Source organism: Tamandua tetradactyla, chromosome 16 (assembly GCF_023851605.1).
Source record: "Tamandua tetradactyla isolate mTamTet1 chromosome 16, mTamTet1.pri, whole genome shotgun sequence".
Taxonomy (NCBI): domain Eukaryota; kingdom Metazoa; phylum Chordata; class Mammalia; order Pilosa; family Myrmecophagidae; genus Tamandua; species Tamandua tetradactyla.
Window position 1 is genome coordinate 30,464,449 of NC_135342.1, and position 26,521 is coordinate 30,490,969.

The 26,521-nt window shown below is 40.4% G+C and overlaps 1 protein-coding gene and 1 pseudogene across 1 annotated transcript; both read right to left on the bottom strand.

Moving 5' to 3' along the window:
- Positions 1–594: 594 nt before the first annotated feature.
- On the bottom strand, positions 595–1,602 carry PMIS2 (PMIS2 transmembrane protein). The gene is made up of 2 exons (XM_077133625.1): positions 1,191–1,602; positions 595–1,046 (listed from the first exon to the last, which is right to left on the bottom strand). Exons 1-2 carry the CDS (start codon positions 1,452–1,454, stop codon positions 918–920), a joined length of 393 nt encoding a protein of 130 aa, XP_076989740.1. The 5' UTR covers positions 1,455–1,602; the 3' UTR covers positions 595–917.
- A 13,264-nt stretch (positions 1,603–14,866) lies between these two features.
- On the bottom strand, positions 14,867–21,085 carry LOC143658395 (ubiquitin-ribosomal protein eL40 fusion protein-like; annotated as a pseudogene).
- Between the last annotated feature and the right edge of the window lie 5,436 nt (positions 21,086–26,521).

A 26,521-nucleotide genomic window follows, 5' to 3' on the forward strand; every position in this document is an offset into this window, starting at 1 on the left:
CATCCCTAGTCCTTATCTGTAAAGAGGGAATGAAAGCAGTATCTGGGGTCTCTGGCAGCTCCCTCACTTTCCTGAGAGGCAGGCTTTGGGACCCTCCTTATGGATATAATGGCAACTAATCTGTCTCCAGTTTCCCTCTTTTAGGAATAAGGGAATATTTACCGTTTGAGATTGGCAGAGAGGTGGCCTTCATCAGCTATTCTGCCCAATCTTTTGTTCATTTTCAGAGGTTTCCCATTCTTCCTCTGAGAGTATGACTTTTGAATCTTAAAAGCCATTTTTTTCATTCCTATTTCAAGACTAGAAGCCTAGCATCCCAGCTTGAATGGAGGAAACAGAATAAACACTGATTTAAATTTCAACTATCACCTCCCATTGGCAGTTATTATGCCTGTTTTATAGACAAAGCAACTAGGGTCAAGAAAAGGACCTTGTTTCAAATATCTACAGTTTTTAAAGTGATGGAGGTGGGAAGTAAACCCATGTCTGCCTGATTTCCATGTCCCCAGGCCTCACCCTCAGGACATTCTGATTTTCATGTGGTCTGTAAACATGTAACCCCAGGGAAATACAGAACACACACAGCCCCAGAAGAAGCCAAAATATTCCCTCTAATTTTACTGGTTTAAATAGTTATTCCTCTGAAAGAGCAGCCCAGTATCAAAGGGCTAAGGGAATCTAGCATAAGAAACCGAGGACCCAAAGGTGGATGTGGTCATCTCAGGAGTTCACGCAGGCTGAAATAGCGCAAGCAGGTGGCATAGGTGTCCCTGGGCTTGTGGGTTCCTTGAATCGTGGGTTTCCTGGCTGGGTGATGTCTCAATGGTTGGGTTTCTTGCGCGGTGGCTGACTTGGCTGGATAGTCTTTTGGTGGGTGGGTCCTGGGCAAGTGGATCCTGGGCTGCTGGGTTTGGCCTTCATGCGTATAGGGCATAGCCGTAAATGAGGCCTAACCCTATAAGTACAGAGAAAACACTCAGCCAACCAGTTCTGCCTGAATTGATGTAAGCTTCTTCCCATTCACTTTGCTTATTGGCCTGCATGGTCTGTAGGGATGGAAGAGTAGATGTAAGTTTTTGAGTCCAGCCCCGTTACACCCTGGGGAAGGGGTGAAGACATGCATGGAGGGAAAAACCCTACCCAGGTCCCAGGACAGGAACAGATGGGCCATGTATGGGGCATTGGTTTACCTTATAACTGAAGTAGACAGCTATAAGTCCCAGAGGGAAGAATAAAATTACAGCAATAAGGGTCAAAACCAAGTAACTCGGAGCGTAAAACGCCAGTTCTTCAGGCGTCTGAGTAGGCTCATCAGACTTCTTAGCCTCCTGAGGTGGTGCACCCTCTGCTGTGGGGGCAGGGGTGCCCGGGGCTGGGGCGGGCGGGGCCGCTGGGGCCGGTGCTGCTTCTGCTTTCTTTGCGGTCGGTGCTGCGTCTGCCTTCTTTGGGGCCATGACCTTTCCACCCAGACAAAAACAGACCCAGAGTGTCCTGAAAACTGAGACCCAGACCCACTGAGCTTCCCCTTGTTCTAACCAGAGCCCCCAAGACCCAGACTTTCAAAGGCCAATTCTTCACAATAGGGAAACCAGCACTTCACGCCCTGATTGGCTGTCCTCCTAAGGGGGCGTGGTTCCACCATTCACGACTCTAGGATTCTGAGCGGGAATACAGGCTTCACGCACTATCAGTACATTGACTACGCCCACCTTGATAGGGATTGGTTGGGAGTTTGAAGTGTTGGCTCTTGTCTCTCCCTCCTTCCTGTGGATCCCCATTTGCCGGTAAGGCAGGTGGGCAGTAGGAGCACCGCCGCCCAAGATGCTCAAAGAGAGAAGAGAGGAGATAGGCGAGCCAAGTGGTAATATGAGAGATTTACAAACTGAGTAATAGATTGTAAGATATTAAATTAAAAAAGAATACTTCAGTACATACTGAATGAAAATTAAAAAAAAAAAAAAGAGAGGGTGGGAAGAGGGCTTTCATAAAGTAGAACACCACCTAATAAAATGTAGATGGCATGCAAAAATCTGTAGTGATTCTAAACACTAGTGTTTTAGTTTGCAAGTTGCCTGAATGTGATATACCAGAAACGGAATGGCCTTTAAAAAGGGGGAATTTATTAAGTTGCAAGTTTACGTGTTTAAAGGCCGTGAAAATGCCCAAATTAAAGCAAATCCATAGAAATGTACAATCTAAGGAATCCAGGGAAAGATGCCTTGGTTCAAGAAGGCTGATGACGTTCAGGGTTTCTCTCTCAACTGGAAAGGCATATGAAGAAAATGGTAACATCTACTAGCTTTCTCTCCAGGCTTCTTGTTTCATGAAGCTCCCCCGCGGCAATTTCCTTCTTCATTTCCAAACGTCTCTGGTTGCATGGGCTCTAAAGCTTTTTCCAAAATGATTCCCTCTTAAAGGGCTCCAGTAAGCAACTTCACCTTGAATGGATGGAGACACATCTCCTTGGAAACCATCTAATTAAGAGTTACCATTCATAATCTGGTGGGTCACTTCTCCACGGAAACAATAAAAAAAACTCCCACCCAGCAATGCTGAATGAAGGTTAAAGAACTTGGCCTTTCTGGGTTCACAACAGATTCAAACTGGCACATTCCATCCTGTGGACTCCCAAAAGATATATTCTTTCCAAATGCAAAATACATTCAATCCATAACAATATCAGAAAGTCATGAACCATTTCAGTAATAATACAAAGTCAAAAAACAGTTCAAAATCTCATCAAAGTCAGCTACAGGCATGATCTGTCCTAAGGCAAAATTCTCCTCTGGTTCTGGACCTGTAAAAATCAGAAACAAGTTATTTGCTACCAGCAGACAAAGGAGGGACAGTCATGGGATACATATTCCCATTTCCATGGGGAGAAATTGGAAGGAACACAGGGGTCACTGAAACCAAGCAGTTTCAAAAACCTGCAAGGCAAACAGTAGCTTTCAAAGCCTAAGAGTCATTCATCTTCAGGGCTTTAGAAAGCAGCAGTCCCACCCTTTGCAAGGGTGTATGCAGCAGCTTGCCTCTCTCTGAATGCAACCTGGGGGATATTGGGGAGACCACTTTTTTCTTGGTTCCACCCTGTCCAAGCATCGGGGTGCACTGAAGCTCTCTGCCATCTCTGGGGCACATGTTCAACCCCTCCATAACAATCTGTTGGAAGCCAGGCTCTCCCCAATCCCCAAAGAATGTGCTCCACCCTTGCCAAGGCCTTGGGGCAAATTCACCCTCTCCAAGTGCTTGGGTGGTTGGCTCTCTTGGCCCAAGGTTTCTTGAGTTCAGACCTTAGCATCCATGATTCTGCCTCTGAAGACATTTTACCTTCACTTTGTCCCTTTTCTCTCCCTTTTAGTCCAGACTGGCAGTGGTTCCATTTATATGGATCCCATAAAACTCTTGTTGACTTTCTATGTAGTAGGCAAGGATCATGCCCATCAGACAAAAGGAGTTTCCACAAATCCTTCCTGGATAACTCCATCTCCAATCCTGGCTCTTTCTGAAATGGCTGACTGGTTCCACGTTTGGTTACAGCCTCACATGGGACACTGTTCTCTGGGGTCTCCCTTTCTGGAAACCCAGAATTTTCCAGACCATCAATTTCTGGTTTCTTTGTACCCAAGAGTTCAGTTCTCACCTTATCTCTTTCCTCTTGTATTTTACTATAAGCCTCAAGGAGCAGCCAGACAGCATTTCCCACATTTAATTTGGAATTTTCTTCTGCTAAATATCCAAGTTCATCACCTAAATATTGCTCTCCATCCAAAAAGAATGCCTTCCTTCCAGTTTGGAATAACATGGTCATCATTTCTGTCTAGAACCTTGTCAGGGATATCCTTAGAGTTCACATTTCTAGCAACTTCAAAGTCTCTTCAAAGCATTCTAGGCCTTCTCTATCAAGCTCCTCCTAACTCTTCTAGAATCTTCTCCTTATACATTTAAAAGGTCATTCCAAAATGTCCAAATTAAAGCAAGGCTATAGAAATGTCCAATCTAAGGCATCCAGGAAAAGATACCTTGGTTCAAGAAGGCTAATGATGTTCAGGGTTTCTCTCTCAACTGGAAAATCACATGGCAAACATGGTGACATCTGCTAGCTTTCTCTCTAGGCTTCTTGTTTAATGAAACTCCCCCAGGGGCATTTTTCTTCTTCATCTCCAAAGGTCTCTGGTTGCATGGGCTCTAGAGCATTTTCCAAAATGATTCCCTCTTAAAGGACTCCAGTAAGTAACCCCACCTTGAATAGGTGGAGACACATCTCCTTGGAAACCATCTAATTAAAAGTTACCACCCACAATTGAGTGGGTCACATCTCCATGGAAGCAATCAAACAGTTGCCACCTAGCAATATTAAATGAGGATTAAAGAACTTGGCTTTTCTGGGATACACAACAGATTCAAACCAACACAGCTAGTGACAAGCAATCTGAGGATGAACTCTAGAAAAAACCTCCATTTATAATAACAACTAAAAGAATAAAATATTTAGAAATAACTTTAACCAAGGATGTAAAGGACTTATACATGGAAAACTACAAAACTTTGCTAAAAGAAGTCAAAGAAGAACTAAATAAATGGAAGGACATTCCATGCTTGTGATTGGAAGACTAAATCTGTTTAGATGTCACTTCTATCCAAAGTGATTTACAGATTTGATGTAGTCCAATCAAAATTCCAATAGCCTACTTTGCAAAAATGGAAAAGGCAATTATCAAATTTATTTTAAGGATAATGGGCCCTGAATAGCCAAAACTATTTGAAAAAGAAGAATTAAGTCAGGCGACTTAACACTTCCTTACTTTAAGGTGTATTAAAAAGCTACAATGATCAAAACAGCATGGTACTGGCTCAAGGATGGCTACATAGACCAATGGAATCGAATTGAGAGTTCAGAAATATACCCTCACATGTATGTTCAAATGATTTTTGACAAAGCTGCCAAGTCCACTCAGTTGAGAAAGAATAATCTCTTCAACAAATGCTGCTAGGAGAACTTGATATCCTTATGCAAAAGAATGAAAAAGGACCCCTATTTCACACCATATAAAAAATTAACTCAAAATGGATCAAAGATCTAAGTGTAAGAACCAGGACTATAAAACTCCTAGAAGAAAGTGTAGGCAAGCATCTTCAGGATCTTGTGTTAGGCAATGGTTTCTTAGACTTTACATCCAGTCACAAGCAATGAAAGCAAAAAAATAGATAAATGAGACCTCATCAAATTTCGTGCATCAAAGGACTTTATCACAAAAGTGAAAAGACAACCTATTCAATGGAAGAAAGTATTTAAAAACCACAGATCTAATAAAGGCTTAATATACAGAATATAAAGAAATCCTACAACTAAACAATAGAAAGATAAATAACTCAATTAAAAATTGGGCAAAAGACTTGAATAAACATTTCTCCAAAGAGGATATACAAATGACTAAAAAGCATATGAAAAGATAATCAGCATCATTAGTTATCAGGGCAATGCAAATCAAAACCACAACGAGATATTTCACAACCACTACAATGGCTACTACTAAAAACAAAACAAAATTTCAAGTGTTGGAGAGGATGTGAAAATATAGGAACACTCATTCATGGCTGGTGGGAATGCAAAATACTGCAGCCATTGTAGAAGACCGTTCTCAGACAGCTAATTGGTTAAATTTATTTCTAGATATTTAATTCTTTTAGAATTACCTTATGACCCTGAGATCCCCCTACTAGGTATATACCCCAAAAGAATTGAAAGCAGGGATTTGAACAGATGTTTGCACTCTGATATTCATAGCAACGTTATTCCAGTAGCCAAAAGTTAGAAGCAATTCAAGGCTTCCATCAACTGATTAATGGATAATCCACTGTTTAAGTCCAGTCTCCAGCCTTCTTTTCCTGCTCTGTGGTCCAGAAACATTTCTTTAAAAGCCAAAAAATCTGTAAACATGAGCAGTATGTCAAGTTTATCACCAACAACTTCATCTTTATGGTGCTGTAATTTTGTTGTGAAAGCCTCCATGTTAAGTCCAGGAATCCTCTCCAGCAGCTGTTACTCAATATCCTTTTCTACCAAGGAAATATACTCATTAAAAATGCGCATGGGACAGTGGGATGGTGGCTCAGTGGAAGAATTCTCACCTGCCATGCCAGAGAGCTGGGTTCATTTCCTGATGCTTGCCCCTGTAAAAACAACAACAAAAGGGCAGGTAGGTGAGTTTATTCTCTCCCATGTCTTCAAATTCCTGGTAGTACTTTCCCTTGAAATTTCTCTGTAATAAGTGGAAATCGTCATCCATAATAGTCTCCTCTAAATATCCAAACACAATATCAAATTCTGCATCAAAGGTGGAAGACACCGACAGTGTGAAGCTTTCTTCCTCTAAGGCATCCATTGCCACCACTGCATCTGCCTGTGCTAACAACCAGGTGTTGGCCTCCTGCCTTGTCTTTGCTCTGCTCTACTGGGCCCCAAGGCATTGAGAGCACCTCACCTGGCAGCCCAGGACCACAGTCCAGCCAAGTCTGTGCTTGTGCACAAGGCATGGACCTTAGGCTCTTCTTGCAGTGGCCATATGCTGGTCAGGCTTTTATGCCAGGTCAGGCTGCTGCTGTATTTTATATTTTGTGCACAACATCTCTGTAAACTTACAACTTCTCTAAAAAAAATTTATTTAAAAACATATAAAGAAATGCAAAGCAAAACTATGATGAGATATTTTACATCTACTAGAATGGCTGCTATTAAACAAGTGTTGGAGAAGATGTAGAGAAATAGGAACCCTTATTTACTGCTAGTGAGAATGTAAAATGGTACAGCTGCTGTGGAGGATGATTTGGCTGGTCTTCAGGAAGCTAAATATAGAATTGCCTTGCCAATCCCACTACTTCATACATATCCAGAAGACCTGAAAGTAGGGATGTGAACAAACACTTGCACTCTGATGTTCATAGTGGCATTATTCACAATTGCCATAAGATGGATATAACCCAAGTGTTCATCAACATATTAGTGGATAAACAAAATGTAGTATACATATATGATAAAATATTATTCGGCAGTAAGAAGGAGTGAAGTCCTGAAGCACATGACAACATGGATAAACCTTGAAGACATTGAGTGAAATAAGTCAGACACAAAATGACAAATATTTTGTGATCTCACTGATATGAACTAATTATAATATGTAAATTCATAGACATACAATCCAGAATATAGGATACCAGGAGATAGAATGAGGCTAGAGAATGGGGAGCAGTTGCTTAATATGTGCAGAATTTTTAACTAGATTGAACAACATTTGGGAATGGATAGAGCTGAGAATAATATGTTATTCTGAGTATAATTAACAGTACTGAATTGAGGGTGAATGTGGTAGGAAGGGGGAAGTTTAGAGTCATGTATTTCACCAGAAGGAAAGCTGGAGATTAAAATATGAGAATGTATATCTCAGTGATTCTTGTGGTGGATAATGACTGTGATTAACTGTAAAAATATTAAAAAGTTCTTTCACAAACTAGAACACATGCACAACACTATTATGAGTTAATAATAGTGTGGTATTTGGGGTAAAATGTAAAAATTTATCAGAAACTATGGATTATAGTTATCAGTAATAATATTCTTTCATCAGTAGTAAGAAAGGCACTGCACCAATACTAGGGATCAGTAATGGGGTTGGGGAGAAGGGGTATGGGATGCTTGGGTTTTCTTTTTTTGGAGTAATGAAAATGTTTTAAAATTAATTGTGGTGATGAATGCACAATTATATGATGATACTGTGAGCCATTGATTGTATACCTTGGTTGAATTTTATGGTACCTGAATATATCTCAATAAGATTGCATTAAACAACCCTATAATGAAATGTCACATAAAAGTGGAGGAAACAAGCTCTTCCAAAAACCAGAACATACGATAAAGTGTCAATAATTAAAACAGCCTATTATGGATGCAGAAATAAATGACTTGATCAAATCACAGAATAAATAGTAATTAGAATTAAATCTGTGATTATAAATCAATAGAAAAGAATGATTTTTCAGCAAATATGTTGGCTTTCACTTATTGTTGCAGTTATGACTCGAGAGATGCAGGACACATGATACATGTGACAAGGACGCTTCCTTAATTTGATTTAACTAAGTGGGATCCTCCATGCTCTTGGCCCAACTGATTTTCCACTTACTTCCTCAAACAGAGTCATTTAGCTTCATTTCCACCGGAATCACTCCATGCAACAGAAAGTCCAACTGAATACAACACTCTGACCTGGCTTAGTTGACCCACTTCTCTCAGCTCTGTTCTTTCCCAGGACTGGGTTTGTCTTTCAAATTGCTTTTATCTTGTTGACCCTAGACCTTCCCAACCCCTTTTCAAGAACTTTTACCCATAAAATGATGTTGTGATAAACAACAGTGTAGGAGCCTGCCCATGCAAGAGAGAGAGAGAGAGAGAAAGAAAAAAAAAAAAAAGAAAGAACCCAGTGTAGGTAGAATGGTGGAAACGGGAAATCATGTTGGGTAGAATTCTAAGATGTTTCTAAGTTCACCCATCTTCTTATAGTTATTCAACCAAGAACTAATTTTGATGCTGTGAAGGGATTTTGAAAAATGTAGGTCCCAAATCAGTTTATTTTCAGATAGAAGGATTGGAGGTGAGGGAGATTCTCTATTGCTGACTTGAAGATGGAGGGGGCTATGTGACAAGGAATATAGGTAGCCTCTAGGAGCTGAGAGCAAACTCCACTCACAGCAAGGAAGTTCTTCATGGAATAAATTGGCTCAGAACATTGCAAAGGGCCAAGTTGATGTTCTGGAGTAAGAAATATAGAACCTTGAGGTGGGGGGAGGACAGGTCTCAAGGTTTTGGGTGGGAGGAAGAATGCAGGTTGATGATTAGCATTTCCCTTGGATGGTGGAATGTCTTTTCACTAGAGGGTCACTTGTCTAAGGTAGCCTTGGGAGGGCAACTTGTCTGGGCTCTTTGTTCCTGAGCTCATGAATCACCTCTGGTGGTGAATCCTTTGACTGGAATGACCTTTACTTGGTGTGTTCCTTGTCTGGAAGGCTGCCTGAGCATCCAGAAATTGAATGTAGATGACTATAACTATGTACAGTAACGTAGTAGGCAAACTCAGGAAAAGCATTCAACATGAATACTCCTTTTTGTGTGACAATTAGCCTCCAAGTTAGCTCTTTTTGATCTATGGGGAGAGGCAGGGAAAGGAATATGTGGCTTCACTAGAAGTAATTGCAGGGATTAGCCAAGATATCCTGTGAAAGTGATGGCACTAGGGATCTCTCACCACCAGTGCTTGGTCCTGGAAAGAAGTAGATACAGGAGTGGGAGATAGTCTGATCTTTATAATGTGGATAATAGCTGGGGTTGCCAAGGGGAAAGTTAATATGGCTAAAGGCAGATGGATGAATAGTACTTCTATACTATGTATCTCTTGCTTGTTGTTATTTTTATTCTTTCACTCTTATTTATTTTTGTCTCCCTTTGTTTTCCTACAAAGTAGCTTTGCCAGTTTGAATCTATTATGTAACCCAGAAAAGCCAAGTTCTTTAATCCTCATTCAATATTGCTGGGTGGGAGCTTTTTGATCATTTCCATGGAGATGTGACTCACCCAATTGTGGGTGATAACTTTTGATTAGGTGGTTCTATGGAGATGTGTCTCTACCCATTCAAGGTAAGGTTGCTTACTGGGGCCTTTTAAGAGCAAACCATTTTGGGAAAAGCTTTAGAGCTACCAGAACCAACAGAATGGAAAATACCCCTGGGGAAGCCTTTGGAGAAGCCTGGAGAGAAAGCTAGCAGATGTCACCATGTGCCTTTCCAACTGAGAGCAAAACCCCAAACATTATCTGTCTTCTTAAACCAAGGTATCTTTCTCTGGATGCCTTAATTTGGACACTCTTGTAGGCTTGTCTTAATTTGGACATTTTCATGGCCTTAGAACTGTGAACTTGCAGCTTAATAAATTCCCCTTTCTAAAAGCCATTCCATTTCTGGTATATCAAATTCCAGCAATTACCAACTGGAATAGAAGCTTTTTTTGGCTTGGGCAGTTGAGTTTCAGTTTCCAGAAAGTAAAGGATTTGGAAATGTCAGAAATAAAAAGACAAATGTTAGCATACCTCCCTCATATGGACTAACTATAATATACAAACTCGGTGAGTTGAAGTAGATCACATGGGTTATCAGTTTGGGTCCTACTGTAAAGGGTCCTAGATTGTAAGCTCTTACAGCAGGCATATATATTCAGGAGGTGTAACTGTTCTTTCTGAATTCTGAGATACTGAGCTGTTTATATATATAACCTGGTTAGTTCCAGAAACTTCAGGTACCTATGTGACACATGAGATTCAGAGTTAGAGCTCTGAAGCTATGAAAGTCAGTAGTATCCCATAAGGAACTGTTTAAGAAGTTGAAAAAGAGATCAGACTTTGACGAGAGATATGAATGAAGCTGATTTGGATAGGATTAAGGTAAATCAGAATACAGTGTAAAGGATGATATGGTCCATATTTTAAAACTTCAAATTCTGTCTGAGGCCAAAGGGAGAGGTATTTATTTGGTGTAAAAATTTATATTTTGGGTAGTGTATCACCTAATTTAACTTGTATGGTCAGTTTAGTTGAACACAATAAGTAGAGGGAATCTTGAACAAGTGAGATCTTGTTGGTTTGCATAGTTGAGTTTGATACCCCAATATATCCAAGAGTAATTTGGGAAATGAATAAAAAAGTATTTGCAAAGTCCCGTGGGATACTGGGGAGAAAGGAGGAAATATTCAACTTCCCTATTTGGGGAATTCCTGATATTCTTGCAAGCAATGGGGACAACAAAATCAATAGGCTGAGCCCTCGTTTTTGGGGTTTGCTGCTATGAAACTTATTCCTGCAAAGGAGAAGCTAAGCCTACTTAAAATTATGCCTGAGTCACCCCCAGAGACCCTCTTTTTAAAAAATTTTATTGATAAAATCAAACAACATACAAACACAAACATTCTTAACAAATGAACATTCCATCTTGGTGTGCAATCAATGGCCTATATATCATCACATAGTTGTAATAATCATCACCATGATCATTTCTTAGAACATTTGCATCACTCCAGAAAAAGAAATAAAAAGAAAAAAGAAGAAACTCATACATACCATACCCCTTACCCCTCCCTCTCATTGACCACTAGTATTTTCCTCTACCCAATTTATTTTAACATTTGTTCCCCTTATTATTTATTTATTCTTAATCCATACTTTTTACTCATTTTTCCATACCATAGATAAAAGGAACATCAGACACAAGGTTTTCACAATCACACAGTCACATTGCAAAAGCCATATCATTATACAATCATCTTAAAGAAACATGGCTACTGGAACACAGTTCTACAGTTTCAGGCACTTCCCTGTAGCCTCTCTAACGCACCTTAAACTAAAAAGGGGATCTGAAACCCAGAGAACCTCTCTTGTTACTTAGCTGTGGCCTCTCTCACTAAGCCAACTTAGCATGTAAACTCACTGCCCTTCCCCCTATGTGGGACATGACTCACAGAGGTGTAAATCTCCCTGTCAATTTGGGACAGAACTCCCAGAATAAGCCAGGACCTGGCATCATGGGATTGAGAAAGCCTTCTTGACCAAAAGGGGGAAGAAATAAATGAGAAAAAGTAAAGTTTTAGTGGCTCATAGATTTCAAACAGAGTCAAGAGGTTATCCTGAAGGTTATTCTTATGCATTATATAGATATCCCTTTTTAGGTTATGGTGTATTGGAGTGGCTGGAGGGAAGTACCTGAAACTGTTGAGCTGTGTTCCAGTAGCCTTGATTCTTTTTTTTTTATGCTCTTTATTATTATTATTTTATTAATTAAAAAATTAACTAACACAACATTTAGAAATCATTCCATTCTACATATGCAATCAGTAATTCTTAATATCATCACATAGATGTATGATCATCATTTCTTAGTACATTTGCATCGATTTAGGAAAAGAACTAGCAAAACAACAGAAAAAGATATAGAATGATAATATAGAGAAAAAAATAAAAATAAAAAATAGAAAAAATATATAAAAAAGAAAAAAAAAAGGAAAAAGAAAAAGAAAAAAACAAAAAACCCAAACAAACAAACAAAAAACTTTCATCTGAAGTTCTTTTTTATGTGGGAAGGCTCAGAGTAATCTCTGCTGGCCTTCTCTCCAGGCCTCTGGGTTCCAACAACTATCCCAGGGGTGATTCCTTTCTGCATCTCCAAAGGCCTGGGCTGAGCTATGAGTGCTGAGATGAGGTATGCTGAGCTGCTTAGGCTGTGCTACAATGAGCTCTCTCATTTATTAAATCAATTAAATCAAACATCATTCATTGCAGCAGGCATGCCTCTTAGCCGACTGTAGATGTAATGAGCAACAGATGAGGTTCATGTACCATCGACTTATATCCACAGCAACAGAAACAGGCATGTTCACCTGGCCAAGTTGACAACTGAATCTAACTACCACATCACTGCTTTCATCTTTCTAAGTATAAATCGAGTATTGGAATTCTTGGGTCATAGGGCAACTCAATATTTAGTTTTCTGAGGAATTGCCAAACTGTCTTCCACAGCAGCTGCACAATTTTAAATTCCTACTAACAGTGAATAAGTGTTCCAATTTCTCCACATCTTCTCCAACATCAGTAGTTTTGTTTGTTTAAGAGCAGCCATTCTTACAGGTGTGAGGTGATATCTCATTGTTGTCTTGATTTGAATTTCCCTTATGGCTAATGAAAATGAGCATCTCACCCACCAGAATGGCCATTATCAACAAAACAGAAAATGACAAGTGCTGGAGAGGATGCGGAGAAAGAGGCACACTTATCCACTGTTGGTGGGAATGTCAAATGGTGCAACCACTGTGGAAGGCAGTTTGGCGGTTCCTCAAAAAGCTGAATATAGAATTGCCATACGACCCAGCAATACCATTGCTGGGAATATACTCAAAGGACTTAAGGGCAAAGACACAAACGGACATTTGCACACCAATGTTTATAGCAGTGTTATTTACAATTGCAAAGAGATGGAAACAGCCGAAATCTCCATCAACAGAAGAGTGGCTAAACAAACTGTGGTATATACATACGATGAAATACTATGCAGCTTTAAGACAGGATAAACTTATGAAGCATGTAATAACATGGATGGACCTAGAGAACATTATGCTGAGTGAGTCTAGCCAAAAACTAAAGGACAAATACTGTATGGTCCCACTGATGTGAACAGACATTCGAGAATAAATTTGGAATATGTCCTTGATAACAGAGTCCAGCAGGAGGTAGAAACAGGGTAAGATAATGGCCAATTGGAGTTGAAGGGATACAGACGGTGTAACAGGACTAGATACAAAAACTCAAAAATGGACAGCACAATAATACCTAATTGTAAAGTAATCATGTTAAAACACTGAATGAAGCTGCATCTGAGCTATAGGTTTTTGTTTTGTTTTGTTTTGTTTTGTTTTGACTTTACTATTATTACTTTTATTTTTTTCTCTATATTAACATTCTATATTTTTTTCGGTTATGTTGCTAGTTCTTCTAAACCAATGCATATGTACTAAGAAATGATGATCATGCATCTATGTGATGATGTTAAGAATTAATGATTGCATATGTAGAATGGTATGATCTCTAAATGTTGGGTTAATTTCTTTTTTTCCATTAATTAAAAAAAAAAAAGAGAAGGGATAATTGGAGCTGAAGGGATACAGATTGTACAACGGGACTGGATATAAAAACTCAGAAATGGACAGCACAATACTACCCAATTGTAATGCAATTATGTTAAAACACTGAATGAAGCTGCATGTGAGGTATAGGTTTTTTGTTTTTGTTTTTGTTTTTTCTTTCTATTATTGTTTTAATTCTTATTCTGATGTCTTTTTATTTCTTTTTCTAAATCGATGCAAATGTACTAAGAAATGATGAATATGCAACTATGTGATGTTATTAAGAATTACTGATTGTACATGTAGATTGGAATGATTTCTAATTGTTTTGTTAATTCTTTTTTTAATTAATAAAAAAAAGAAAGAAAAAAAAAGAAAATGAGCATCTCTTCATGTACTTTTTAGCCATATGTATTTGTCCTTCAGTAAGGTATCTATTCATATCCTCTTCCCGCTTCATAATTGGGTTGTATGTCCTTTGTTGTTGAGCTATATAACTTTTTTATGTACACAGGATATCAAGCCTTTGTCTATTATGGTTTCCAAATATTTTCTCCCACTGAGTTAGCTGTCTCTTCACCTTTTTGACAAAGTTCTTTGAGGTACAGAAGCTCTTGATCTTAAGCAGCATCTATTTGTCTATTTTTTTCTTTCACTGCATGTGTTTTAGGGGTAAAGCTTAAGAAGCTACCTCCTATTACTAGATATTGAAGATGCTTCCCTGCATTTTCTTCTAGAAGTTGTATGGTACTGACTCTTACATTTAAGTCTAATCCATTACAAATAATTTTTTTTGTTTTGGTTATTCTTTAATCATTTTAAATTAATTTTTTGTATAGGGTGTAATATAGTGTCTTTTTTCATTCTTTTGAATGTTGATATCCAATTCTCCTATGTCCATTTATTGAAAAGACAATTCTATCCCAGCTCAGTAGATTTTGGGGCCTTATCAACATCAATTTTTTTCATAGATCTTTGGTGATCTAGCTCCACATTCTCAATTTGATTCTATTGGTCGATACTTCTATCTTCATGCCACTACCATAATTTTGTTTTTTTTAGTCAACCAAAGGGAAATTTTACTGAGTTCTCAGAGCTGTGGGGCTGGGAAAGAGGCTGCCCTGCCAGAGGCTGAGGAGGCATGGAAAAGGGTCCTTATTTGACCTTCTTCTTGGGGCACATGTTGTTGGTGTGGCCATGCTTCTTGTGGCAGTTGACAGTGCAGGGGTGCATGCGAGCATAGCACTTGCAGCAGATCATCTTGTCGCTGTGTACTCTAGGCAAGCTGGCAGAGGAAAGGCTTGATGATGCCATCCCCGAGATGGAGCACCAGGTGCAGGGTGAACTGTTTCTGGATGTTGTAGTCTGAGAGAGTGTGGCTATTGTCTAGCTCTTTGCCTGCAAAAATCAGATGCTGCTGTTCAGGCAGATGCCATCTTTGTCTTTGATCTTGGCCTTGACATTCTCGATGGTGTCACTGGGCTCCACCTTGAGGGTGATGGTCTTGGCTGTCAGGGTCTTCATGAAGATCTTCACCTCTGCATCCTCTCAGCTGCCTCGTTGAAGAGAAAGAACAATACCATGCTTTTTTGACCTCTGTGGCTTTGTAGTAAGCTTTAAAATCAGGAAGAGATAGTCCTCCCACTTTTCTTTTCTTTTGCGGGCTATCTTTAGCTATTCAGGGTCTCTTTCCCTCCCATATAAATATGGTAACTAATTTTCCAGGTCTTCAAGGTAGATTGTTAGAATTTTTACCAATATTGCATTGAATGTGTAAATCAGTTTGGGAAGAATTGACATCTTAATGACATTCAACTTCCGTATCCATGAGCATGGAATGTTTTTCCTTCTATTTAGGTTATCTTTTATTTCTTTCAGCAATGTTTTGTAATGATCTGTGTAAAAGTCCTTGACATCCCTGATTAGGCTTATTTCTAGGTACCTGATTCTTTTGGTCGCTATTCTGAATGGAATTTTTTTCTTAATTGTCTTCTCATATAGGTCATTATTTGTGTATAAAAAGATTCCTGATTTTTGTACACTAATCTTGTTTCCTGCCACTTTGCTGAATTTGTATATTAGCTCAAGTAGCTTTGTTGTAGATTTCTCAGGGTTTTCTAAGTGTATTTGATTTGGATGCCCTTCATTTCTTTCTCCTGTCTAATCACTCCAGCTAGGACTTCAATACAGTGATGAATAATAGTGGTGACAATGGGGATCATTGTCTCCTTCCCGATCTTAGGGAGAATGTTTTCAGTTTCACACCACTGAATATGATGCTGGCTATGGGCTTTTCACATATGCCCTTCATCATAGTGAGGAAGCTTCCTTAGACTCCTACTTTTTGAACTGTTTTTATTAGGAAAGGATGATAAATTTTGTTTATATTTTATTATTTATAGACCCACTAGAGAACCACCTTCACTATCTATTCCCTTACATTGGTGTTCAACCTCATTAACTAATGGTTCACCCATCTCTAGCTTCTATGTATCTTTAAGTCCCCTATAGTCTGTATTATAAGCCTCTGATTATACTTTATGCTGGCAAAAAAGTGGAATCATACAGTATCTTTCCTTTTATGTCTGACTTATTTCACTCAGCATTATGTCCTCAAGGCTCACCCATCTTGTCATGTGCTTCAGGATGTCATTTCATTTTATTGCTGCATAATATTCCTTTGTATGTATATACCACATTTTGTTGATCCACTCATCTATTGATGGGCATTTGGTTTGTTTCCATCTTTGGGCAATTGTGAACAAAGCTGCTATGAACGTCAGTGTGAAAATGTTTGTTTGTGTCATTGCTTTCAGCTCTTCTGGGTTTATACCAAGGAGTGCTATTTCTGGGTCATAGGGCAACTTGATATTTAGTTTCCTAAGGAACAGCCGAACAGTCTTCCATAGTGGCTGCACCATTATACATTCCCACCAGCAGTGCCGAAGTGTCTCAATTTCTCCACATCCTCTCCAACATTTAGTTGCCTGTTTGTTTAATAGCAGCCATTCTTACAGGTGTGAGGGGTTATCTCATTGCTGTCTTGATTTGCATTTCCTTATAGCCAAGGAAAATGAGCATCTCTTCATGTGCTTTTGAGCCATCTGTATTTGCTCTTCAGGAAAATGCTTATTCATGTCTTTAGCCCATTTTATAATTAGGTAGTTTGTTCTTTTGTTGTTGAGTTGTGTGATTTCTTTGTATATACAGGACACCAAACCTTTGTCCGATATGTGATTTCCAAATATTTTCTCCCATCGAATTGGCTGCCTCTTCACCTTTTTGACAAAGTCTTTTGGGGTGCTGAAGCATTTGATTTTGAGGAGTTTCCTCTTATCTATTTTTTCTTTAATTGCTTGTGCTTTGGGTGTAAAGTTTAGGAAGCTACCTCCTATTACTAGGTCTTGAAGATGTTTCCCTCATTTTCTTCTAGAAGCTTTATGGTGCTAGTTCTTAAATTTAGGTGTTTGATCCACTTTGAGTTCATTTTTGTGTAGGGTGTGAGATAGGGGTCTCTTATGTGTTCCAGTATCCATGTTTCTTGAGGATGATTGAATAATGATACAGCTGACACAATGTTACTGTGTGACTTTGAAAACCTTGTGTTTGATGCTCCTTTTATCTACCTTGTCAACAAAGGAGTAGAACATATGGAATAAAAATAAATAATAGGGGGAACAAATACTAAAATAAATTTAGTTTGAAATACTAGTGATCAATGAAAGCAAGGGGTAAGGAATATGTTAGGTATAATCACTCTGGCGGGCGTAGCCCTGGTGTGTGCTGGTCTAGGGCATGGGGCCCTTTGTGTACATGTGTAGAGCTGTGGCAGCAGGTCAGTGTTATGCCTTCATGTGTTGGGGGCAGATGTGACCCAGCTGAACAGGTCAGCACCTTCTCAGAGCTGGGAAGCGTGACTGAGGACTGCCATAAACTGAAGTTCCCAGAGCTGTGTCCATGCATGGGTCTAGAAGTGCCATAAACTGATGCACAGAACTCAGGGTGGCGGGTGGGGGTGAGTCTGTGCAACACTATGGGTGGGGGTGGGGGTAGGCTTGTTATGGAGGTTAGCACCTGTAGCCTTTAGGCGCTGGCAACAGCTTGCAGGAAACTGGGGTGGGTGGGGGGAAGTAGTGCTTGGGAGGGGTGCAGGGGAGGTGGGTTGGGTTGCACTTGGGGTGGGGGTGTGGGGTGGGTACGTGCACAGGGGGCTGCTGGAGTGGGAGCACTTGGAATGCAGGGAATGGGAGCAGGTGACGGGGTTTGGGTACGTGAGGTGTGGGGTGAGTCATGGGTCATGGGGCTGCGCTGGTGAGGGTAGCACACTCAAGGAATACAGCTTGGCTTCCTTGTCCCCAGCTCCCAGTCCATGCACTCCTGTGGGCTCCATGCCTCTGCGCCAGGCTCCAGCTTTCTGTTTCTCAGTTCCTCAGCCTCTGCTACAAGGGTGTTCTAGTTTGCTAGCTGCCAGAATGCAACACACCAGAGATGGACTGGCTTTTAATAAAAGGGAATTTATTTTGTTGGTTCTTCAGAGGAAAGGCAGCTTACTTTCCACTGAGGTTCTTTCTTACGTGGAAGGCACAAGATGGTCTCTGCTGGTCTTCTCTCCAGGCCCCTGGGTTCCAACAACTTTCCCCGGGGTAACTTCTTTCTGCATCTCCAAAGGCCTGGGCTGAGCTGCTAGTGCTGAGATGAGGAATGCAGAGCTGCTTAGGCTGTGCTACATTGTGTTCTCTCATTTAAGCACCAGCCAATTAAGTCAAACATCACTCATTGCAGCAGACACGCCTCCTAGTTGACTGCAGATGTAATTAGCAACAGATAAGGTTCACGTACCATTGGCTTATGTCCGCAGCAACAAAACTAGGTATGCTCACCTGGCCAAGTTGACAACTGAATCTAACTAACACATGTCCACCCCTTGTCAACTTGTCAACTTCAAGCATCACCTTAAACAGGTGCAAAAACTTCTCTTCTTGCTGTGGGCCTGTGAATCTCAAAACAAGTTATCTGGTGCCAATATGCAAAGGAGGATAAACACCGGATCCATAGGGAGAAACTGGAAGGAAAACCTACAGGCAAACACCATTGGATTTCAAAGTCTGAAAGCTATTTATCCTTCGGCTGTAGAAAGTGGCAATCCCACCCTTTCCAAGGGCCTATGCAGTGGCCTGCCTCTTTCCAAATCAACCTCGGGGGAACATTGAGGAGACCACCTCTGGGCTCCACTCTCTCCAGGCATCAGGGCCACCCCTGGGCTCTCTGCCATTTCTGGGGCACACGCTCAACCCCTCCACATGGTGGCAGCCAGTCCCCCAAGGAGCGTGCTACACCTTTTCCAAGGTCTGAGGCTGCACAACTCTTCCACTGCAATGAGAGGGGAGACTCATCCTCGCCCTTCAGGGTAAACTCACCCTCTCCATGTATATGGGTGGGTCCACTCTCCTGGTCAAGGTTTTTTGGCTTCAGACCCGAGCTTCCATGGTTCTTACTCTGCAAACTCCAATTTTTCCCTTTTGTGTCCTCCTTTGTCAAGCTGCTTAGGCTGTGCTACATTGTGTTCTCTCATTTAAGCACCAGCCAATTAAGTCAAATGTCACTCACTGCAGCAGACACGCTTATGTCCTCAGCAACAAAATTAGGTGTGCTCACCTGGCCAAGTTGACAACTGAATTTAACTAACACAAAGGGCCACCCTATGTGGTGCAGAAGGCTCTCCCAGGTCAGTTGCAGAACTGTGTGTGTTTGTCTACACCACCCTAAAACACCTAATTATACTTATCCCTCCAGAAGAGAGAATTCCCTGCTCCTTGGGAATGTGGACTATACAGTCCATCATGCCTTTGTACTTTCTCAGTGGCAGTCTGTTTACAGACGCGTTATACCTGCAGCAGGAGCTTGACCTGCTTGATGGAAGGCCACAGCCATCTTGGAGATGGCAGCTGCGAAGCTGCCCACCAGGAAGTCCTTGGTGAAGGAGGTGGTCTGTTCTGTCACGGCAACAGCACAGGTGGCAGAGTGGGTCCAGGGCTGGGTGGAAGCGCCGAGAGCCAGGAGGGTTGGACTGCTAGTTCAGTGCAGCTGCCACTAGCACCGAAAGATCTGCCATTTTTCTATTAATTTTTTGAATTCTTCTTTATGCTCTTCTAGTGTCATCCTGATAGCCTTTACTTCTTTATAAATATGCTTGAGTACTTGCTCCATATTCTTTTGTCCCCTCTGGTGTTTTGATTTGGTCATTTGGCTGGGCCATTTCTGCTTGGACCTTCTTGTGCTTTGTGATTTTTTTATTGTGTTCAGGGTATTTGATTATCTTAATAAGGTTATTTTGCAAGTTGGTTTCCTTCACTTGTCTAAAGTTTTGTATTTACTTGGTTCTGCATTGCGGGTTTCATTGTGCACATGGTTTGTCAGTAATTCCCCACCAAACCAAGGCCTGGATCTCATGTAGGGAGCACAATTTTAGTTGAGGGTCTATTAAAAGCTAGGCCAGGATTCACAGGTACTTCAGTAGCAGAACACTTGCCAACCACACGGCAGACCCAGGCTCAATTCTTGGCCCGTGCACCCCAAAATTAATTAACTAAAGTAATAATAATATAATATAATAAATATATGGAAAAAACAATAACAAAAAATACACCTTACCAGTAGTTGGCCCCAAACTCAGAAGGAGGCACCCCAAGATATATTGAGGATGAACTCAAACTGGTGCCCAAAGAAGGGAAAAAATTAAAGAAAAGGTAAATAAACACAATAAAAGAAAATAGAATAAAAAATAAAAATCAATAAAAAGTAAATATAAAAATACATAAATAAAATTAAAATAAAAAAGAATATTACTAATAAAGAATGTATATGTAGAAAAAATATATTAAGAAAAAAAAAGAAGGGAAAAAAGATAAAAGAAAAAGTAAAACCTAGGAAGATCAATTCTGCTTGCCTGCACTTAGCACTTTTTACCAGCAGGTGGAGCGCCTGAAGGCCCACCTCCTACTCTCCCCGACTGCAGAGGCCAGCCAGCACTTACTTTTTTCTCTGCACCAGATGATGCGCTCAGGGTGCCTCCTTCCCTCAAACTTCCCGCCTGCAGGGACCAGCTGGAGAGGAGAGATGGCGTGCACCACTGATAGGTGCGATGGCTGGTCCTAGCACGTGGCATCAGGGAGCTGATCAGCACCCAGTGTGGGGAAAGCAGCTAACCCGCAGTGCTGTTCCCGGCACCTGCCAGATGAGCACTCCCAGTGCCGGGGAGATGCAGCTCTTCCTAGCAGACTGCTGGGCCGGTCTCCGGGTCCCCGTTGGGCTGCTGGCTGGAAATCTCTCAGGGAGGCCTCCTTGGCCAGCTGCTGAGGCAGGCTGAAACTGCATGAGGTCAGCTTCCTCCTATCCCACCTCCCTGCACGCTACTGCCAGCTGCCCCGTGAGATCACTCTCAGGCCGGCTCCCCCCTCCTCTCTCCTCCCCCAAACACCCTAAAGAATCACATCAGTTGCTGAACCCTCAGAACCACAGTCCTGGTCAGTCTCTCCCTGTGCCCTATCTTGTCTCATGGAGCAGGGGTAACTAAATGGGGTTATTTTTTATTATTGAGGGTTGAATGTTCCTTATATGTTTTTTTATCAGATGTGATTTACAGATATTCTCTCCCAGTCTATGGTTTGTTTTTTCATTCTCTTAATAGTGGCCTTCAAGGAGCCACTATTATTGAATAAAAATCATTGAATAATCTTGGGCTTTGTTCATATGAAACTTGTCCCCACAAAGGATAGACATAAGCCTACTTAAAATTAGGCCTAAGAGTCACCCCCAAAGAACCTCTTTTGTTGCTCAGATGTGGCCTATCTCTCTCTCTGCCAACATGGCAAGCAAACTCACGGCCTTCCCCATCTCTACAGGGGACATGACTCCCAGGGGTGTAAACCTCCCTGGCAATGTGGGATAAATCCTAGAATCAGCATCAAGGGATTGAGAAAACCTTCTCTACCAAAAGGGGGAAGAGAGAAATGAGCTAAAGTGGCAATGGCTGAGAGATGTCGAACAGAGTCGACAGGTTATCCTGGAGTTTCTTCTTATGCATTGCACAGTTATCTCCTTTTTGGTTTAAAGTGTATTAGGCTAGAGGGAAGTACTTGAAACTGTAGAGCGGTTTTCCAGTAGCCATGATTCTTGAAGATGATTGTATAATGATATAGCTTTTGTAATGTGACTGTATGATTGTGAAAACCTTGTGTCTGATGCTCCTTTTATCTACAGTATTGACAGATGAGTAAAACATCTGGATTAAAAATAAATAAATAATAAGGGGAACAAATGTTAAAATTTAAAATATATATATATTGGGTAGATGGAAATACTAGTGGTCAATGAGAGGGAGAGGTAAGGGGTATGGTATGTATGAGTTTTTTCTTTTTTCTTTTTATTTCTTTTTCTGGAGTGATGCAAATGTTCTAAAAAATTATCATGGTGATGAATATGCAACTATGTGATGATATTGCGAGCCATTGACTGTATACCATGTATGGAATATTGTAAAGAATGTATGTGCTTATACGTTGTTTTATCAATAAAAATTTTAAAAAATGATTGAATAAATAGATAAAAGTGGGAGAAGACACAAATCTTCCTGAAAGAAAAATTTCAAATAATTTACCTAAATATTTCCTCCTGCAGAGGTGGAGCTTAACACCTCCTGTCCCTCTTGATTGTAGGTTGCATGTAGTGATTTACTTCCAAAGAATAGAGAATGGAGAGGGAGAGACGTAGAGTAACGTTATAGCGGAGGAAGCTGGCGAGAACTACCTCGGCCTGGTGATGAAGGTTAACATCATCAGTGAGAAGTTATGTTGCTATATGGACCCCATGATATGATGTGATGAAAAGGATACCTCACTTATGTAGTGTTCTTCTTAAAAACCCATAATATCAATCTGACTATGAGAAAAACATCAAACAAACCCAATGGTAGGGGCATTTACAATAAACCTGATCAATACTCAAAATTGCCAAGGTTGTAAAAAAAACAAGAAAAGACCTTGGAATAAGGAAAACTATCACAGACCAGAGGAGGTAAAGGAAATGTGACAACTACGTGCAATGTAGAGTATGATAATGGAGAAAATATTGCAGGGGTATGCAAGGATGTGCAAACTATTCTCCTCAAAACATGATTTTGCTAAATTTATATCCTGCTCACTTTATACTCTTAATTTAACATGCAAAAATGCTACTTCTGTGAATTTTAATATGATAAACTTTAGAATTGTACCAAAGGATATATTTTATGTCTATTCTAAAATCAGCTTTAAAAACACATATGGGTACTCAATGTACATCACAATAGAATATAATCAGGATGCTTTGCACAGAAATTAAAGGTATTTATCTAATATTAAAAGATATATCAAATAACAAAATTCATTATGCTGAAATCGAAAGCATCTTGGTACAAATAGATTTTGTATTTTTATGCAACTAAACTGTGTGGGATAATATTTTGAACAAGTAGAAAATGTTAATAAATATCTATAATTTGAATAATAAGCTCTCTATATAAAGTTGTATGCTTAATAGAAGGTCTATTCCTTTGTTTACAACAAATGAGAGAAAGTTACTTTTTGAAAATATGTTGGATGAATATAAACCTTTAGCAAGAGATGTGAATATACTGAATTAGAAAATAAATAAGAAACAAATATAAAGAAGTTGGAAATGTACTAATCATCAGATAAGAAAAGTGCATATCAAGTATAAATTAAGATTATAGATGTCCTAATTCACGTTGAAATGCAGATATAAAAAATCATGAAAGTAAAAAATCTTAAGATTTTTGATTAGTAACTATAGAAAAACTATTTTCCATGAATACATCTGATTTGCAAAATGCACATACTGAATTTTTGTCTCTTAAATATTCTGGTGCTTTAAAGCCTTGGAAATTTTATCTGAAATAGTTTAAGCCGAATGTAATATCAGTAACTGTAATATAAAGTCAGCATCGTGTTTGGACCTTCTGGATCTGATTCACAAATTTTACTTTGGGCAAACTTAACCAAATGTGGAAGTGGTCTTGAGAATTTTTTAAAACAATATCTACCACAGTGACCTCTCTCAAAAGAAGTTCATTAAAAATTAGTTAAAAGTCTAGCCTCAGCTTGTCATCTTGTATTGAGATCCTTTAAAGCACTATTTAAAATGTTTGGATTCCCATGAAACCCTACTATATCCCAGTTTACCAGGCTATTTGCTGGGTGTATTAGTTAGGGTTCTCTAGAGAAACAAAATCAACAGGGAACACTTGCAAATATAAAATTTATGAAAGTGTCTCACGTGACCGTAGGAACGCAGAGTCCAAAATCCACAGGGCAGACTGCAAAGCCGATGACTCCGATGGATGGCCTGGATGAACTCCACAGGAGAGGCTCACCAGCAAAAGCAGGAATGGAACCTGTCTCCTCTGAGACCTCCTTAAAAGGCTTCCCATGATTGCATTTAGCATCACTAATTGCAGAAGACACTCCCTTTTGGCTGATTACAAATGGAATCAGCTGTGGATGTAGCTGACGTGATCATGACCTAATCCTATGAAATGTCCTCATTGCAACAGACAGGCCAGCGCTTGCCCAATCAGATGAACAGGTACCACAACTTGGCCAAGTTGACACCTGTCCCTAACCATGACAGTGGGGGTGGGTTTTATGGGCTTCATTGTTTACAAAATCAGAAATGCTGATAAAAGAAGTAAAGCTTTGAAAGCTTCAAGTCCTGCACCTGCCGGCAGTCACCATTAACCAGCCTCGCTCGAAGTATGCACTGAATGATACGTGGGTCTGGCTGTAGATTGAAGCCAGCCAACTTGGATGGGAACATGGAACAATGCTCTATCTTGTATAACCACAGTTAACTTCAAGGCATGCATAAATGTACCTGTAAGATGAAAGAAAAATTAGTTAAGAGCCTCACTTGACAAGAGAAACTGTCAAAGATGTGAGCTTTGGCGACTGAAAATGAGGTAAGCAAAGTAAGGGATTTTGAAGATATAATTTATAATTTTGCTTCCACTAAAGCTGGGAAAGTAAAATTATAATAAATTCTTTTTTTAGTATAAATAAAACATTTACACTTAAAATTATGTTGTGAGCTTTAAAATACCCACTCTTCATTATTTTCAGTATGCCTCAATTATGTTAATAATCTGGGGAAAATTAATCATTAAAAATACGAAAGTACACATATATGGACGTACATTTTTCCTTTGGCTTCTGGCTTCGACAGATTTTGGCAAGGCATTGCTTTTGGAGGGCTGAAATCTCGGGTAAAGTGAGGCAGAGGAGAGAGGGTGAGGCTGAAGTTTGAGAGTTCTGCAAGGGGCTGGTGATGCAGGGTCGTGTAGGGTAGGGGAAGGAGTGTGTCCTGATGATTCGAGACTCAAGGACAAGGGTTGAGAGGAACTTTCCTTTCCTGAGAAGGCCCTGGTCTGAGTTCCAAGTTGGCTGGGCAGGTGCAGGAGGGGACCTCAGTTTAACACTGACACAGCCAGAAAGTGAATAAACCTTTACAGAATGCTCCCCTAAAGGCTGGAAGTGGGGGCATCTCCCTGCCTCCTGCTCCTGTACAGCTCCAGCCCCAGCTTCTCTCTTATGGGGGTTTAAGGAGGGTGAGTGTCATCATTCTATCACAGAGATGTGCAAACACACTCAGAGGTCACTGCCCCAGCCAACACATCTACAGTAGGCAGCTACTCTCTTTCACTCTCCATCTTCAGGATAGCCAGAGCTTCTCCACAGCTTAAATCAGATCACACTCCTCCCTGGCTTACATGTTTATTTTAGTTTCCTGGGCAGCTCAAGCAAATATCAGGCAATGGGTTGGCTTAAAAAATGGGAATTTAATGGCTCATGGTTTTGAGGTTAGGCAAAAGACCAAATCAAGGCATCATCAAGATGATGCTTTGTCCCTGAAGACTGGTGTTTTGGCGCTGGCTGCTGGTGATTTTTGGTCCTGGGCTTCTCTACCACAGGGAAATGCACATGGTGACCTCTCCTGGTCCCCCTTCTATTCTGGATTTTGTTGCTATTCAGCTTTTGGCTGCTCCCTCTATAGCTTTCTCTCTTTCTGAGTTTCATTCTGTGTATGGTGGACTCCAAGACAGAATTAAGAACCATCCTGACTGAGGTGGGTATTTCTTCCCTGAAGTCAGCTCATCAGGATTGGATTACATTTAATAATATGTTTTTCTGGAGTACATAGAGCTCCAAACCACCACACTCTTTAATAGGTCCCCACGGTTTTTGTCATCAAACCCAAATCCCTCACCCAGGTGTCCAGGCTGGCTGGTTGCACCTGACTTCTTCCTGCCTCCTTGGACTCCAGCCACTCTGCTCTTGCTTCTGCTCCTGGGACTTACCAACCTCCTCCACACCTCAGGACCTTTCACCTGCTGTCCCCTGCTTGGAACGCTCTCCTTTTCCACTCTGAATTTCTCATGGAAAGTATACCCCTCAAATCAGCTCAGATATTTCCTCCTCAGAGGTTTCTCTGTCCCACTCTCCTGGTTCTTCTCCCTCCTCAAGTTACTCCTTTCATAGCCCTCGGCCACCGTGCCAGTTTGAAAGTATTTTGTACCCTAGAAAAGCCATGTTTTAATCCTGTTCCAATCTTGTGGGAGCAACTGTTCCTTTTAATCCTGATTCTATATTATATGTAGAAGCATTTGATTAGATTATCTCCACAGAGATGCGGCTTGCCCAATTGTAGATGTGACCTTTGGTTAGGAGGAGATGTGACTCCACCCATTCCAAGTGTGTT

Bases quoted from the DNA above. Each gene is read 5' to 3' on its own strand.
- PMIS2 (XM_077133625.1), bottom strand. From the start codon at position 1,454: ATGGCCCCAAAGAAGGCAGACGCAGCACCGACCGCAAAGAAAGCAGAA. The intron at 1,047-1,190 runs GTAAACCAATGC...CCATCCCTACAG, and splicing joins CTGTCTACTTCAGTTATAAG to ACCATGCAGGCCAATAAGCA.